This window comes from Chanos chanos, chromosome 16, assembly GCF_902362185.1.
Source record: "Chanos chanos chromosome 16, fChaCha1.1, whole genome shotgun sequence".
Classification (NCBI taxonomy): Eukaryota; Metazoa; Chordata; class Actinopteri; order Gonorynchiformes; family Chanidae; genus Chanos; species Chanos chanos.
The window spans coordinates 11,621,025-11,636,646 of record NC_044510.1 but is presented as its reverse complement, the minus strand read 5'-3'; the positions used below and the strand labels follow the sequence as shown (position 1 = coordinate 11,636,646).

At 43.3% G+C, this 15,622-nt stretch overlaps 1 protein-coding gene across 1 annotated transcript; it reads right to left on the bottom strand.

Annotated features, from left to right (window-relative positions):
• Positions 1 to 5,887: 5,887 nt before the first annotated feature.
• On the bottom strand, positions 5,888 to 14,405 carry LOC115829919 (zinc finger protein 646). The gene is made up of 5 exons (XM_030794093.1): positions 14,218 to 14,405; positions 14,001 to 14,060; positions 10,750 to 13,592; positions 9,097 to 10,239; positions 5,888 to 7,668 (listed from the first exon to the last, which is right to left on the bottom strand). The coding sequence occupies exons 3-5, from the start codon at positions 13,377 to 13,379 to the stop codon at positions 6,663 to 6,665; spliced, it is 4,779 nt and encodes a 1,592-aa protein (XP_030649953.1). The 5' UTR covers positions 13,380 to 13,592; positions 14,001 to 14,060; positions 14,218 to 14,405; the 3' UTR covers positions 5,888 to 6,662.
• Between the last annotated feature and the right edge of the window lie 1,217 nt (positions 14,406 to 15,622).

The window sequence follows — 15,622 nt, the reverse complement described above, 5'->3', positions numbered from 1 at the left end:
TTAGTGTGACATGCCAGTATTTCTCTCCCCAATCCCAAAATCCCTGCTCTCCTTGACCTCCCCCTCTACCCCCCCCCCCCCCCCCTCTCTCTCTCTCTCTCTCTCCTTCTCTTGCTCTCTCTGTCCCTTTTCTCCATGGATCTTTGAGATGACAACTCTATGCAGATGCTGTCTTTTATAAGTGTGTCAAAAATTTTAATTTAAAATAACAATGGAAAAAAAAGGAAAAACCCCGACAAACAGACGTAATGAAATGAAACAAAAAAAAAAATGAATAAAGAAAAAGGATTGTTCAGTGTAAACCTGTTGTTCCTAGTCTTCTTTGCTTCTCCCTCTCTCTCTCTCTCTCTTTCTCTCTCTCTCTCTCTTTTCTCTTCTTTCATTATCTCTAAACACCTGATAACGTGGTCAAACGGTTCAAATGAAAAAGAATAAAGCCATTGAGGTATGTACGTTAAACTGCAGTTACACTCTGAACGAATCCCGTATACGACGGAAAACTTTGGCCCAAAATTGTTGGATAAAAATAGAATAAAACGCAGCTCAGCCACACAACCAAAAAAAAAACCCCCGCAAGAGCACTGTAATGATACTCGACCAAAAAAAAAAAAAAAGCGTCTAAAATATGTGAGTAAACTGCAGCTATAATCTATAGGATTGTTACCTCTCTTGAGCGGCAGATATTTTTCAGGACGTTTAAATTAGGAACAGGATGGAAGTCAGTGCAATTCTCGGCTTTCCACAATGTAATATTACCTGTTGAAATGCCGTAGTAACAAACCTCAGGATGGGTCCATTGAAAAACAACCGCACATTACAGAGATAACATGACTGAAGATGACAGCGAGTTAGTCCAGAATGGAAAATATGCCATGAATGTGTGTTTTTTTTTTTTTTTTTTTTGAAGGAAGTTATGAACATTCTTGTAATTATTGCTATGTAATATGATATTGATGGATCTAGTCATTAAAATCACTGTGGTTGCTGATTTGCATTATAGTGGGTGTTCATTAAGCGTGTCACACATGCAGGGCTCTATTGAATGTAAAATGACTGGATTAGTCTTACATTCAAAAGACACTTTTTTTTTCTTTTTTTTTAGAATGAGATCCTTTTCTTCTGCTTTCACAGTGAGCTTTTTAATTGTTTTTGGTGTTAGCGTGTGTAGCACAGTAACTTTTTCTCCTTACTCTCTCCCTGTGTCTTTATGCCATCGAGGTTTCTCATTTAAAGCTAATCTAAGATGGCAACACACCCCCCCCCCCCCCCCCCGGCCTTGGAGTGAACCCTCTTTGAAGTCCACCCCACGCTTTGGTCAAAATGTCCGTTCACACTCAGCACAGGAAACGCCTTTGTGTCGTTTTTGTCCCCCCCCCCCCCCCCCCCCCCCCCCATTACTGACCCCTTTGGCCACTTGAGGAATTGCTTGCAGTCTTCAAATGACAATGCCCCACCCTGCATTCGCACTGCATTCGCTAGACACAGGTCGGCCGTGTCATTTCGAGCCGTTTTAGGGCGAGATGACAAAAAAATGATCCGACTCTCGTCTTAAGACGCGTGAAAGATTTCTCGTTCGCTTCACTGCTGGGATTAACAGACGCCACATATTTTAGAACGGCGTTACAATGTGAGGGCGGCGCCCGTTTGAAATATTTGAATATTAATATTTACACATTAATATATTTTTTTTTCAAATGTTTATTAATGTTTAAATATTATAATGTACAAAATGCCAGACGGTTCAAATTTAAACATAGGTGTTTACTTAGTAAAAAATGTATTTATTTATTTAGACATTTGTTGGGCCGCCTTAGCCATCCCTCCTTTCTTCTTTGGTTATTTCCTCCCTACGCTGGCATGTTTCCAACGCTTCCCTTCCATAGCAACCAGGACCCTCCCCTCATTGCCATGACATCTGTGCATGACAGCCTTTGATCCCTCTTCTCTGTCTGGCACCTACTCGCCCGGGCTGGAGCGAACCGTTCACGCAGCAAACCAAGCAAATGAGCCACGAACCAAAGGCAAACCAAAACACCCTGAGCTTCCCAGTGGCCTTCTTACCTTCAAAGCAGCCCCCCCCACCCCCCCCCAGTTGAATCAACCGTCTTTTTTGTTTGTGTGTTTGTTTGTTACCTCACGTTTGGTTCAATATTAGCATAGTACGCCACTGTACTGAAAACCGTTTCCAAACCTTCCGAGCCTAAAATTACAGGTGTTGGATCAAAGCAAGAGAACAGCTCAGCTAGAATTAAATGCTGTGCCATTCTTAAGTACTATAAAGCGTTCAGTTCAAAACGCATCACGGATGCGGCGGCTTCGTGCGCCTGTACGTACAAGGCGTGCGTAATGTGCCCGTATGTTCATGGGCCTAGATATACTTGAAATTAGGATTCTAACTTATGTTTTAGCTTTTTTTTTTTTTTTTTTTTCTCCAAAACAAACAAACAATACATTTAATCTAATCAAACTCTACGACACAACTGTACATAACTCAGATGTGTTTTGGGAGTTTCGAGCCCTGTAAACTGGACCCTTGAGTTTCAGTCTATGACACTGACAACCCTCACTGCTTCCCCCTAAGACAGTGAACTACGTACCCAGAGAGCGCTTGACCCTTTTTTTTTTTTTTTTTTTTTGTAAAATATGAGAATTGGGAAATCCCCCCCCCCCAGTCACACTCTGTCGAAAGAGTTCTGGCTGCGTGTGAACCATACATGAAACTGTTACAGTGCACCCCCCACCACAGCGATACAACAAACCATGAAGCTTAGTGAGGTTTTTCTCTCTCTCTCTCTCTCTCTCTCTTTAAAACAAACCCACAGAGTTTATTGCACTGTGATGGCTTTTTTTTTTTTTTTGCGCAACTGCCCAAAGAAGGAACAGCAAGTATGGAAAGTGAACTTGCACTTGTCAACAGTTTTGTCGAGTGTTTCACAAGACTGCTTGAAATCTTAATTCAGCTCACGGTCAAAGACCGGCACCGTCAGGAAAAAAAAAAAAGGAATAAAATGAAAGAAAAAAACGAATTAAAAAAAAAAAAAAAAAAAAAACCCACACAACTGCTTTTCCCCAGCTGTGTGATCCTAACTTTTGATAACATAATCATGGAGAATCATTATGAAATGGCCCCAGTGAGGTTGATGTGCAAAACAAACCACATGATCACCGCACACAACCGTACGTTGTTTGTATATTCTGTACAACTTGCTACACAACTTAATCATACAAATGTATTCTTGTCTCTCACAGTTGTATAGTTTGGAGGGTTTTTTTTTTTGTTTTCCTTTTTTAAACTTTAGGTAACACAAAACGTCCAGTTCAGATTGTACTGTTGAAAAAGTCATCCAATAGATACTGAGAAGTGCCTAGTTTGCGGAGTTTCACAGGGGTTTTACTGCAGACGTAGAGATATCAAACTAAATTTAAAAAAAAAAAAAAAAAAAATCCAGTTTGACAGAGTTGCAAATATTTCCTTCAAATGTGCGTTTTCTGCTGTTCCTGGGTTACCAGTGAGTGAAACTGGGTAACGGGGGGTGGAAACAGTGACAGTGCTCAGAAATATCTTTAATATTAAAAAGAACCTGGTTACAGTCGTGGTATTATGTTTTTTTTATTGCATTGAACCAAAAAAAAAAAAAAAAAGTAAAAGTAATAGGGATGTTTTATCAAGATACTGAAAGAATAAATAAAGAATGAAAAAAAAAAAAAAAAAGGGTAACGTCATATGAAAGTCGTTAAATGCTCCGAATGCACATCACACCTCAGATTATTTCAAGTCAGTTAATGTCTTTCAGCTACGGTTAGCACTACACAAAAAATATATATATATATATATATGGAAAACATACACCTTGAGCTCACACTCGTGTAAGACACTCCAAAAGTACTCGTGCAAGTTCTAAATCAGTCACACATGAAATTTGAAGTGATTCTTGTTCTCATTTTTTTCAGCTATTTATTGTCATTACTCGAGAGCATTAAGGTTATAATCCAAACAAGTTCTGTTAAGAAATGAATTATCAAAATGTAGTTTAAAAAAAGTGTATAGTCAGCATACATGTTTTATATATATATATATATTTATATATATGCATGAAGGAAAAACAAAAACGTTAAAACTTAAAATACATATTTAGAAACGTTCAAAGTAAATCCTTTCAAAACTAGTCGATGCACCTTGGAAGTATAGATTTTGATTTTTGTCTCTTTTTTTCCCCCCAAAATATCCAATTGTGGAAAATTTTCTTGGTTATGAGTACATAAATATTCAATCTTCCTGTGCTCTAGTTAAGGTATTTCCTTACCATATTATTGTTACTCAAAATATATCAACTTACTAGCACCAGTGCTCCCAGATAAAACAGGTTCACATTGAGTTCAAAATAAAATTAAATAAAAAAAAAACTACTAATAAATACATGAGACATGATTAACATGTAACAAAAAATATATATATATATGCTAAAAGTATGGTTGACTGAATTATACCAATGTTCACATAGTCATCCCTTAACGTTGTAGGAAAGCCAGATAGAAGCTCATCCAAGGTGGATGTGTGTGTGTGTGTGTATGTGTGTGTGTGTGTGTGTGTGTGGCGAGGGGGTGTCAAGACATATTGTGGGAGGGGGTAACATTACACTCATCGTACTGCAATCAATACACACATTATAACAGTTCCCTGTTTATTGAACAAGGGAGAGACATTTTCCTTTAAAAGCATAACAAATGACTGAGACCAAAAAAAAAAAAAAGAAAGAAAAAAAAAGAAGAAGGAAAAAAAAAAAAAAAGAATTTAAAGAGTACAGTCACCATAACAAGTGTTGCTTAGGAGTCCCGTTATCCTCAACTCCGTGTCAAATGTATATGAGAGTTACAAAGATCTAAACAAAACAAAATAAAACAAACAAACAAACAAACAAACAAAAAAATAATAAGGGTCTGGAACGGCACAGCTCCTAAAACCGAGAAGTTCTAAAACTAGCATTTCAATTTTTTTTCCTTTTTTTTTTTTAGTTACAAGTGTTAATATAAATAAAATGGATACTACAGTGAAAGTTTGTTTTGTTTTGTTTGTTTTTTTTTTTTAGAAAGACTTCCTGTAAATAATACAGTCAGAAGTACGATACAATACAAGGTAAAACCAAATGCTGGCACAAGCCTATCAATATACATTTTCTTTCCCCGCCCCCGCCCCAACACCCCCCCCCCCCCAACCCAGTTAGTTTTTTTTCTGTTTTTTTCTTTTTCCATAGCACAACCTATTTTTTCTATACACTATCTACTTAGGCGCAGTGTTTAAAAATATGGGTTCAGACAGCGAATGGTACTGAAAATGATTGGAGGGAAACACACAAAACATGAGGCTGAAAAGAAGTGAACCCAGCAAGCGCAACGCTGCAGTCTGTAGAATAATAAGGTTTGAAGCTCATCTTCGTGCTGCAAGAAACACACAAGTTAGAGGAGGACAGAAAAAAAAAAACAACAACAAAAAAAAAAAAAAAAAACTGAACATCGATAGGGAGATAAAAAAAAAAAAAAAAAAAAGAAAGAAAAAGAAAAAACACACCCTTTGGACAGTCCTACACAACAGAGAAAACGTGATACTTCCAACAACTAAGTTCAGCTGTCATACACACTCTATACACCGTCAAATAGCCACTATTCCCAGTTCTTACAACTTGTTCAATGTTCTTTTCATTTGGAATATTGTCAGTCTTTGAGCACGATTCCTTTTGTATATTACAGAAACTCTCAAAACTTACTCAGAGAGGCTGGACGTGTAATGAGATGCAATGGTAAATGTCGAAATAAAAAAAATGCTAGTTGTAACCTCCCCCACCCCCCCCCAACCCCCAACCCTCCCCCGCCCTCCCTCCAAAACCCCAAGACCTATCCTCCAAACCTTGCTCTGCTTTTGACCCATTAAACTATCTCAGTGACTTCGGTAAATCCTTGCTGTGATATTTACAGTTTATTCTCTGGGACGACACATTAGCAATTCCACTCGTCTAATCTGTCATGTTCATCGTGACGTCTTTAAAATTGTGACACAGCTAAGCTATCAATAACCACTTAGGAAACATGAAGTAATGTACCACAAAGACAGCCCACCAGGACAGTTCATCTTCTAATGCCACATGATTACAGCTTTTTCAATTCTAAGTTTTGAACGGCTTAACGGATGAGTCGACCGTACCTCGCTACGCTGAGAGAACGGTTTAACCCAGAAGGCAGTCAATTGTCTGACACGGGGCATCGAGTGAAATGTAGGCAAGGTCAACCGTGGTTGGTAGTTTCGGATTATTGGTGGGCGGGGCCAGGAATGTCACTCCGATTCGGGAGTCCCTAAGTGGCATTAATGGTCCATATGAAGTCCTTCATCTCACCCCATGTCTTAACAGTGCATGCACGGAAAAAAAGTAGCAGATGTGCAACCAACTAAAATGAGATCAGAACCTGCTCTATGAGGACATCTCACAGTGACACATCTAAACACTAAGGTAACAGAAGATGGTGGTGGATGAAAAGGGGGAGGGAGGGGGGGGCAACGTTTGTTTTTTTTTTTTGGCACCTCCAAAGACCTTAGTATTGATTTTTTTTTTTTTTTCTTGTTCACACTACTTGTGCCTCCCATTTCCACTCATCCCCCCCGCAACAGCTACTTATAGAAAGGGGCCCGAAGGCATACCCAAAAAGTTGGTGGCGCCCATCGTAAGGCTGGTGGACGAGGGTGTCGAACTGTTCCAGTGAACCTTCTGGTGGTGGCGCAGGTTGGACTTGCTGGAGAAGCGTTTGTCGCACTGCTGGCAAGAAAAGGGCTTCTCCTTGGTGTGAATGCGTCGGTGGCAGATGAGCTGGGTGGAGACGCGGAAGGCCTTGCCGCAGTCCGGGCACTGGTAGCGTTTGGGCTCGGTGTGGATCCGCCTGTGGTTCTTGAGCGCCATCAGATTGGAGAACTCCTTCTGGCAAGAGTTGCAAAAGTAAGTACCGGTCTTGTGGCTGTTTTTATGATTCAGCAGGGAGCTGGGATGTCGGTAGGCGCGGCCGCACTGGTCGCACACGTGCGGCTTACGTCCCGTCTCCCCGCGGCTCCGTTGCAGCGACTGCGGTTGCCCGCCCGTGCTGCTGCCGTTGCCGCCGCCACCACCGCTGGAGCCATGGACAGAGGGGTTCAGTTTGGGGAGTCCATTAGGGTCAATTCCCTGGGCCTGCATCAGGGTGAGGTCCAGCCCTGAACCCCAGCTTAAGTCAGAGTTCCCAGAAGATGCACCCGGCTGCTGTTGCTGCTGCTGCTGCTGATGATGATGATGGTGATGATGATGATGGTGATGCGAGGATTTTGGGCCACGGCTGTGTTGCATCTCCAGGTGGAGCCGGAAGCTGGCCTGGCTGGGGAAGCTTCGCTGGCAAAGGGAGCAGGCCAGCTCCCGTTCCTTCATGTGCACGCGGCGATGGTTGTGGAGCTGGGAGGAGACACGGAAGGCTTTGCCGCAGTCGGAGCAACGGTGACGCCGCGTTTCAGAATGGATGCGGCGGTGATTCTTGAACGCGAGCAGGTTGGAGTAGGTCTTGAGGCAAACGGCGCAATGGTAGATGCCAACGGTGTGGGTGTTTTTGTGGTTCAGAAGCGAGCTAGCATGCCGATAGGAGCGACCGCATTGCTCACATCTGTGGAGACACAAGAAAGAGAGCAAGGGGACATTAACCTCTCGCTCATGTAATTTTCAACATCTCATGTGTTAGTGTCTTTAAGTCTGCTGAATACCAGTTGACCTGACCGTAAGAACGTTTAATTTTTTATTTTTTGAAGGGAAACAAAAAAATGACGGTGTAAGTCACACATACAGGTATATGATCTTGAATCCAGCTGCCCATAAACCAGAACTGTCCAAAATTGGACATAAGGAAGACAAGATATACACCAGACGTGAACTGAGTAAAAAAAAACTGAATGGATTTACAACCCACAATCAGGGCAGAACATCCATCAATGTCTCATCATCTTACTAATATACACATTTAACCCATCTGGAGCAGTTGGGGGTAGTGAGGCATTTATACGCTACGTAAGGGCAGTTGCTGATAGACTGTGTATTGAGGGGAGGGGCGGGTACTCTATTCTAAGTCTAATAAAGTGCTTGGGGCTGCCTGCATGGCACAAACCTGGTCATGAGAAATGCCAGAGAAACACATCCTATTTTCAGTCTAGAATTTCCTTATATAGTATATTTAGTCCAAAACAAGGAAGGAAAAAAAATGGTTAAAACAAAAGCATGCATCGTTCCCTTTTAAAGTCTTTCAGAATTTGTCACAGAAAGTAAGAGTGTTAGTGAATCAGACTAAGAAGTTGTTAGTTATTAATTGTAAGTTAGTTCTGAACACTTAACGAAACATTTAAACTTAACATAGGAGAAGATATTACAATCATTCAAGAAAAGCAAAAAAAAACAAAAACAAAAAACACACACACACACACACAAACAGACAACAGACATTACTACACAAAGCCTTGATCAGCTAAGCTAAACTGAGGCCAAGATAAAAAAAATCTCATGACAAGGTTTGCTATGTGCTGGCAGGCACATCGTCACTGTGAGTTATCACCGTGGCCTAGTCTTTGGGCATAAGAGTAACTGATCACTTTCTATTTCAGCTAAGAGCCTCTTCAGTTATTTGTCTTAACTAGATTGAGTGTTAAAAGGCACATTGGCTAAGAGAAGCAGGCTAAACCACACATTTTCAGTTGACACCAGAGACATATAATTAAGAGGGGATACAATGTAATAACTAACCTCGTTTAAAAAAAAAAAACACAATACAGAAGGTAATATCTCTAACTACAACAAAATGAATTTGCCTGCTTGTTCATCATGTAACCTCAATTTCTAAAACAGAATGCTAACTGGAAGCAAAGGGGGGGTAACTTATCTGGTCTCCACTAATCATACTGTCCAAACTTCAGAAAAATCCGAATTCCGGCACGCGTATGGTCCCGAGGAAGCCGGATTGGAGATCATATACCTGTAATAGACACGTAGAAACCTGTGATCTTTACTAGTTCACTTCAAGAATCACGAACAACAGACGTAAACTCACGTGAACCGGCACTCTTCTCCCTCTCTCGTGCTTGAAGTGTCCTTCCTCCTGCCCACCTTGCCTACCTGGTTGTCCCCGCAGCGGTGCCTGGCCAGCCCAGACCGACCCTGGAAGCTCTTCCCGCAGGTGGGGCAGCCGAAGCGCGTGTGGCCCTCCTCGTGGACTCTCTGGTGGTTGCGGAGGAAGCGGGCCAGCCGGAAGGCCTTGCCGCAGGTGTTGCAGATGTGCCTCTTCTTCTGCGTGTGGATGCGCATGTGGTTGCGCAGTGCCATGTAGTTGGTGTAGGGCTTGTCGCAGTAGGAGCAGCTGAAGTTGCCGGTCTTGTGCGTGTTCTTGTGGTTCAGCAGGCTACTGGCGTGCTTGTAGGAGCAGCCGCAGAGGTCGCAGCTGAAGGGGCGCTCGTCCCGTTCGGGGGAGCCGAGGTCTCCAGCCTCCATGCTCAGGGTGGAACTATTGAGGGAAGCTGAGGAGGAGGGCAGCTGAGCACTGCAGTCATGCGCTGCCAGATCAGTGGCAGTGGAGAAGCTCTCTCCACACCCATCACACTCATAGTCGGGTGTGGTGGTGGTGGTGGTCTGTGCACTGGTGCCTGGAAGGTCTTTGCAGAGCTGGTTGGTGGTGTGGACCTCGAGCTGCTTCTGGGTTCTAAAGCCCTTGCCGCAGTCAGAGCAGGTGAACTTCTTGAGGGCGAAATGCATGCGCAGATGGTTCTTCATGGCCAGCCTATTAGGGTAGGTGGAATTGCACACGTTACAGTGATATTCACCTGTCTTGTGGAGGTTTTTGTGATTGGCAAGACTGCCAGCGTGACGGTATGTGCGTCCACACTGGTCACAGGCAAAGGGACGGCGGCCGGTACCATCATCAACTTGCTGAGCCCTAGCTCCTGCGTAGGGCTTCTTAAAGTCTTGTTGCTGTCCGTACCTAGCCGCCATAGCAGGGTTGGGGACTTTGAGTTCACCACCTCTCATGTCCTGGAGCTGGGAGGGCCCTCCCTGGTAACGGGCTCCGTTGGGCTGCGACATCCCTTGAAGGCGCTGGTCACCGACTTGAACCTTGGCTCTGTGTTCTTCGTGCAACCGTAGGTGGTTGATCAGCTGCTTCTGGATCTTGAAGGCTTTCCCACACTCTTCACACTTATGCCTGGAAACAGAAGCAATACACAAAAAAGATATTCAAAGATTAGTGGAGCACGTGAAGATATAGATGCTTGGTAAAGTAAAACGACATGAAGAACAAAAAAATGAATGCATTAGACATGTAAAGATGAGAACACAAAGCTCCAATGAGATACAGATGCTTTAAAAAAAAAAAAAAAAAAGCAACAACAACAACAACAAAAACAAAACAAATTGTGTGTGTTAGTGTGAGCGCTTTTGCATGTGTGTAAATATCCTCTGTACTATCTGATACTTCCACAATGCTTAACATTCAGCGTTTTAAAAAAAAAAAAAAAAAATCAATTTTTTTGTTTTTCTGTTTGTTCGTTTGTTTGTTTCTTTCTTTCTTTTTGCTTGTTTGTTTGGTTTTTTTTTGATCAGCAAAGTCCCAGACCATGAATAATTAGAAAATTTATTAAGATACATACACACCCAAAGAATGCAAAAAGTCGGAAAAAAGGAGAAGAATAGAGCACATGCAATGATGGCTAACCTCTTTAAGTCAAAATGAGTCCTCTGATGGTTCTTGAGGGCCAGAAGGTTGTAGTAGCGTTTCTGGCAGACGAGACAGCGGAAGACCCCGGTCTTATGTGACTTCTTGTGGTTGAGCAGGGAACAGGGATGCCTGTAGCTCCTCCCGCACTGGTCGCACCTGTGCGGCCGGTCGCCATGGTCTGGCATCTGCCGATGGTCCACAGGCCCACTACCACCACCACCACTACCACCACCACCACCACTGCTGGTCCCAGCACCACCCGTCATCCCTTTTGCTCCGTTCATGCCTTTGTTCAGGACTCTGCTTCTTGCCTTGCCTGGGCACAGGTGAGTGATCAGATGATGGCGATCTGCAAAGAACATGCCACAGTCAACGCAAATGTGGTTCCTTCCATCCATTTTGCCATTAGCATTAGAGCTGTTGCCCCCCATGCCCTGTGAAGATCCATCCGGCCTGGGTGGTCCATGGACTAGCTGGTGGTTGAGCAAGTCCTGTTTTCTGGTGAAGCTCTGGCCACATGTGCTGCAGATTAACAGACTTGCTTCACTGCCCTCTTGCCGCCTCCTCCACTCCTGCTCGCTGGTGGGAGAAAGGGCGGAGGGACCGGCGCTTTGGTTTCCATGGCTACGCAAGTGGCTCCTCAAGGCTCTCAAGCTAGCGTAGTGGTTCCCACAGACGGAACACTGGTAAACCTCGCCATCATCATCGTCATCTTTATTGTCCATTCGCTTGGAATTGCCATGAGCATTGCTATGCGAGTGGCCTCCTCCAAACTGCATCTGCTCTTGGCCACGTCTCTGTCCACTGCCCTCTTTCATGATGGCACTGCCTGACGGAAGGGCAGCACCTCCTGGGCTGTGGAAGCCCATGTTTCCAATAAAGCCATTGGCCATTCCACTCTGGTTCTGACGTCGTTGCGAGCACATGTGGGATTTTATACCAGAGATGTCAGAGTACATTTCTCCGCAGTCGGCACACATGTGCCTGTCTGCTTGGCGGTGGCTTTGTGGCAGTGGAGAATGGCCTGAGTTACCCTGAGCCAAAGAGCCATCGAAGCGGTCATGGAATTCCAGTGAATCCAGTCCGCTGCTGTGACCGCCATCAGGGACAAAATGAGCTGCGTCACCAAGATTTCCAGGCAAGGAGATAGGGGTGGTGGCTCCACTCTCCTGATCTTGAGAATGGACAAAGCCCTGCTGAGACTCTAGGCCTGTCAATGGCTCTGACGAGAGCCAGTCACCCTCTGCGCTCATAGGTTGCGTGGTTGGCCGAGTCTTATGGCTACGGAGGTGACTGTGTAGGGCAGCCAGGTGTGGGTACTGTTTGCAGCATATGGTGCACTGGTAATGGCCCGTTTGATGGGAGCGTTTGTGATTGACGAGGCTCCCGGCGTGCCGATAGCTTTTCCCACACTCTTGGCATTTGAATCTGCGCTCCGCGTCGTCAACTGCTGAGGACTGCTGCTGCCCCCTAGCATCTCCAGCAGGCGAAGACACGGTTGCCTGGGAGTTGGAGCCCAGTCCCTCAGAATTCAGAATGGATGGGCCCTCTTGGGCATGAGAGTTCGGATGAGGGTCATGGGTCAGGTAGTGAGCTTTGAGGCTCTCCAGGTCTGGATGCCCTGCTCCACAGTAAGCACATGTGTATATGGCATTATTGACAGGGGGACCAAGCATTTGGTCGTACGGTCCACGTTTGTCAGGTAACGGGGGCAATGGCAAAGGGTCACCAAGGGCAGGTGTGTATGGGTTGACACCTGGGGAGCGAACAGTGCTCAAGTTATGAGGCACTATCCCTGGAAAACTGCGTGTGAGCCCCAGTGAAGATGAGGCCGCGTTATGCAACAGAATGTGCTCTTGAAAGTCAGTCTTGTTGGGCAGAGCTACCTGGCACAGGTGACAGAAGCAGGCCGCCATGTCATCGTTTTGGGAAGCTGGAGGCCTTGGATCAGATGGAGGCACAGTAGAGCTCATGGACATCCCCGGGGGTTTAAACTTTGAGTGGGTGCGTTCGTGGGCATTCAGAGCAGCCAAATTGTTGAACTGTTTGTAACACTCAGAGCATTTGTAGGTGCCTTCCTGGTGAGATTTCTTGTGGTTTACTAGGCTGCCGTGGTGGCGGTAGGTTCTGTCACACTGGTCACACTTGAAGGGTCTGTCCCAGGCATCTTCAGACCCAGGAGACTTCTGCTTGTCGTTGTGGTTCTCTGGGTCGTGGCCTGTCATCAATCCACTGTTGTTGAGGTGACTTCTGAAACCTGTGTCAGAAAGGTCTTGGGCTAGACCGTAATCCCTCTCGTCTTCAAGGGCGTCTTCATTCTCTTCTTCAGCCTGGGCACTGGGAGACAGGGTATGGACACGTAGGTGATTCTTCAATGCCACAGAATTGGGTAGCGTTCTGGTACACACAGGGCACTGGAAGGAGCCCAATTCATGGGACTTTTTATGTGCAGCCAAACTACCTGCATGCTTGTAGATGCGTCCACACTGTTCACACTCAAACCTGCCATTTTCTTCTTGATGGTAGTGGACTTTCATGTGCTCAAGGAGGCTAGGTGTACTTGGGCAAATCATGTTGCATTCTTTGCAAGGGTAACCCTTGGCACGACTCATATCATGCATAGCCATGATGAGATAATTGAAATGGGAGGGGGAAATGTCCACATAAAATGATCCTCGAACAAAGAAAGGGGGGCAATGTGTGATGCTCAGCTCTCAGCTTCTGTGGTATCAGCCATTTTACCTGGGTGGCAGATATTCTCTCCTGAATCAGCCTTTGAAATCCACTCGATCGCAGCAGTTGACAGACAGCGTCTGGACAGAAGCAGGGCCAGTTGAGAACTGAGAAAACAAAAAGAGGGACATAGAAATAGATTCATTGTGTAAAAAACGCAAAAGGGTAGCTATAACAAAATGGTGGTAAAAAAAAAAAAATAAGCTGGCTCCTGTTTGAGGTTCAACAGATTCGGGGAAATAAGGTGTAGGAAAGTTGTACTATCAAATGCATCAAAGAAAATATGCAAAATATTTTAGTCTAAAATTCTTAACTGCTCTACGGGGAGACTAATGTCAAGTGACTTAAAATAGCAGTCTAAGTCTTAACAGCGTTAAATGAAAGGTTGTTTTACACATTCAAAACTACTTGCTGCTGCATCTGAAGCTTACTTTACTTTAGATTTTGAAAAAGTACAGCTGTACCTATGATCATTTTATATGGTGCATACTGCCTTTAAGTTTATTCAACATTACCCAATTCTTCAAGATCCTCATCCCCTCCGTCACAACACTTCTTGTTCAGCTATTTCTGGACTGTTATTTAGAAAACAAATGGTATGTGGGTGATGATGGATATTTTGTTCTGATCATGAGTATTTTCTTTTAAAGCTGAAATATAAAATACCAAATGGTACGAACTCAAGGAATGAACAATTTTAAAGATGAAGAAAGCCACTAGATAGTATTAAACCTTTTCGTGGTAAGCCAATTAGCAGGGTCTTTTGGGAGAACATGCATTTCCATCACATACAGGGTTTACAACTGTGCTCTGTCAAGACATAAATCAAAACATGAAACTCTTTTATTTTCACTTGATTAGTTACAATTAACAGATCATTTCAATTTCATTTATAAATGACGTTACATTTAAAATTTGTAGAGACAATGACAACCATAAATCAAACCATATAATTTCACAGTAAATTGTGCAAGCTGACAGTCAAATCATGAAAATATTATTCCATTAAAAAAAAAAAGGAAAAAAAGGAAAAAAGGTGAAATTCAGAAATTTTTAGAAAACTGCAACAAAAACAATACAAACAAGAATTAACTTATTCTGATCTTTTTTAGTAAATCTCCTTCCTTCTTGCTGTTTCCTAGTGATCCTTAATCCAGTGTTCCTGACAGACACACCTACAGAGAGTACAATTTATTAACCCCCGAGCAATTGGGCGGGGTCTTGCCGCATTAGTGTTAAAGTAAAAGCTACGTACCTTCAGGGTACATACCCTGACCCCTGGTCTCTGATGCCAGGCCATCTGGATGTGTTAGCCTCACCAAGTCTGTCAAGATCCGTGTAGCAAAATGCCAGATGGGTCCAGCATAACAAAAAAAAAGCATTTACGCTACACTTGCCTGTCATCTGTTATTTATGTTTAGAGGGAAAATATAAGCAAATGCTAGAGAGTATAGATAATTTCCACTCTGAATGAAACTGTCCTAAATTTGTTACTGAGCATAATTATTCATCCGAGGAGAGGGGAATAAAAAAATAAATAAATAAATAAATAAATAAGCTTACCAAGAAGAAAACTTTTAAGCTGTACATGGGAGTGCATGCATGTGGTGTCAGTGTGAATGTACACATGTTTATTCCTCTGACCAAACAAAAATAAATTAAGACATTGTGTTCAGTCATGCATGAGAAATGAGCTCCAAAAGGCAAAAAAAAAAAGAAAAAAAAAAAAGTAAATTCACAACCTACAAAAATAACCAAAATAACCATGGGCCTGAAAATATTTATTTTCTGACAACACTGATTAAGGGGTTCGCTATATGGCCGAATCTGGAAACTCTGTAAGAAAGCCAGCTTTACCAAGCACAAAAAAGGCTTCCAAGACAAATGTGATAAATGGTGTGAATTCAAGTGTGAATCCAGAGTGAATTCATTGGATAATAATTGCTTCTGTCCCTCTCCAGGCAACAGGAGTAAGATGGTTCACTATGACAATCACAGAACACCACTATTCCCATTCAACTGATTTTTTCCCCTTTTAATAGAATTTTGGCCCATATCTGGTACAACCAACAAAATGAGTCTATAATGTAACACTATTCAGATACTTAGGGGGCAGTCCCATAAATCTAACATTCTC

What these genes read in the sequence shown, in the direction of transcription:
- LOC115829919 (XM_030794093.1), bottom strand. Translation starts at nt 13,379, where the DNA reads ATGGCTATGCATGATATGAGTCGTGCCAAGGGTTACCCTTGCAAAGAA. An exon ending in ACTCATTTTGACTTAAAGAG is followed by an intron (nt 10,240 to 10,749) that starts GTTAGCCATCAT and finishes TTCTGTTTCCAG; the next exon opens with GCATAAGTGTGAAGAGTGTG. An exon ending in GGAGAAGAGTGCCGGTTCAC is followed by an intron (nt 7,669 to 9,096) that starts GTGAGTTTACGT and finishes GTGTCTCCACAG; the next exon opens with ATGTGAGCAATGCGGTCGCT.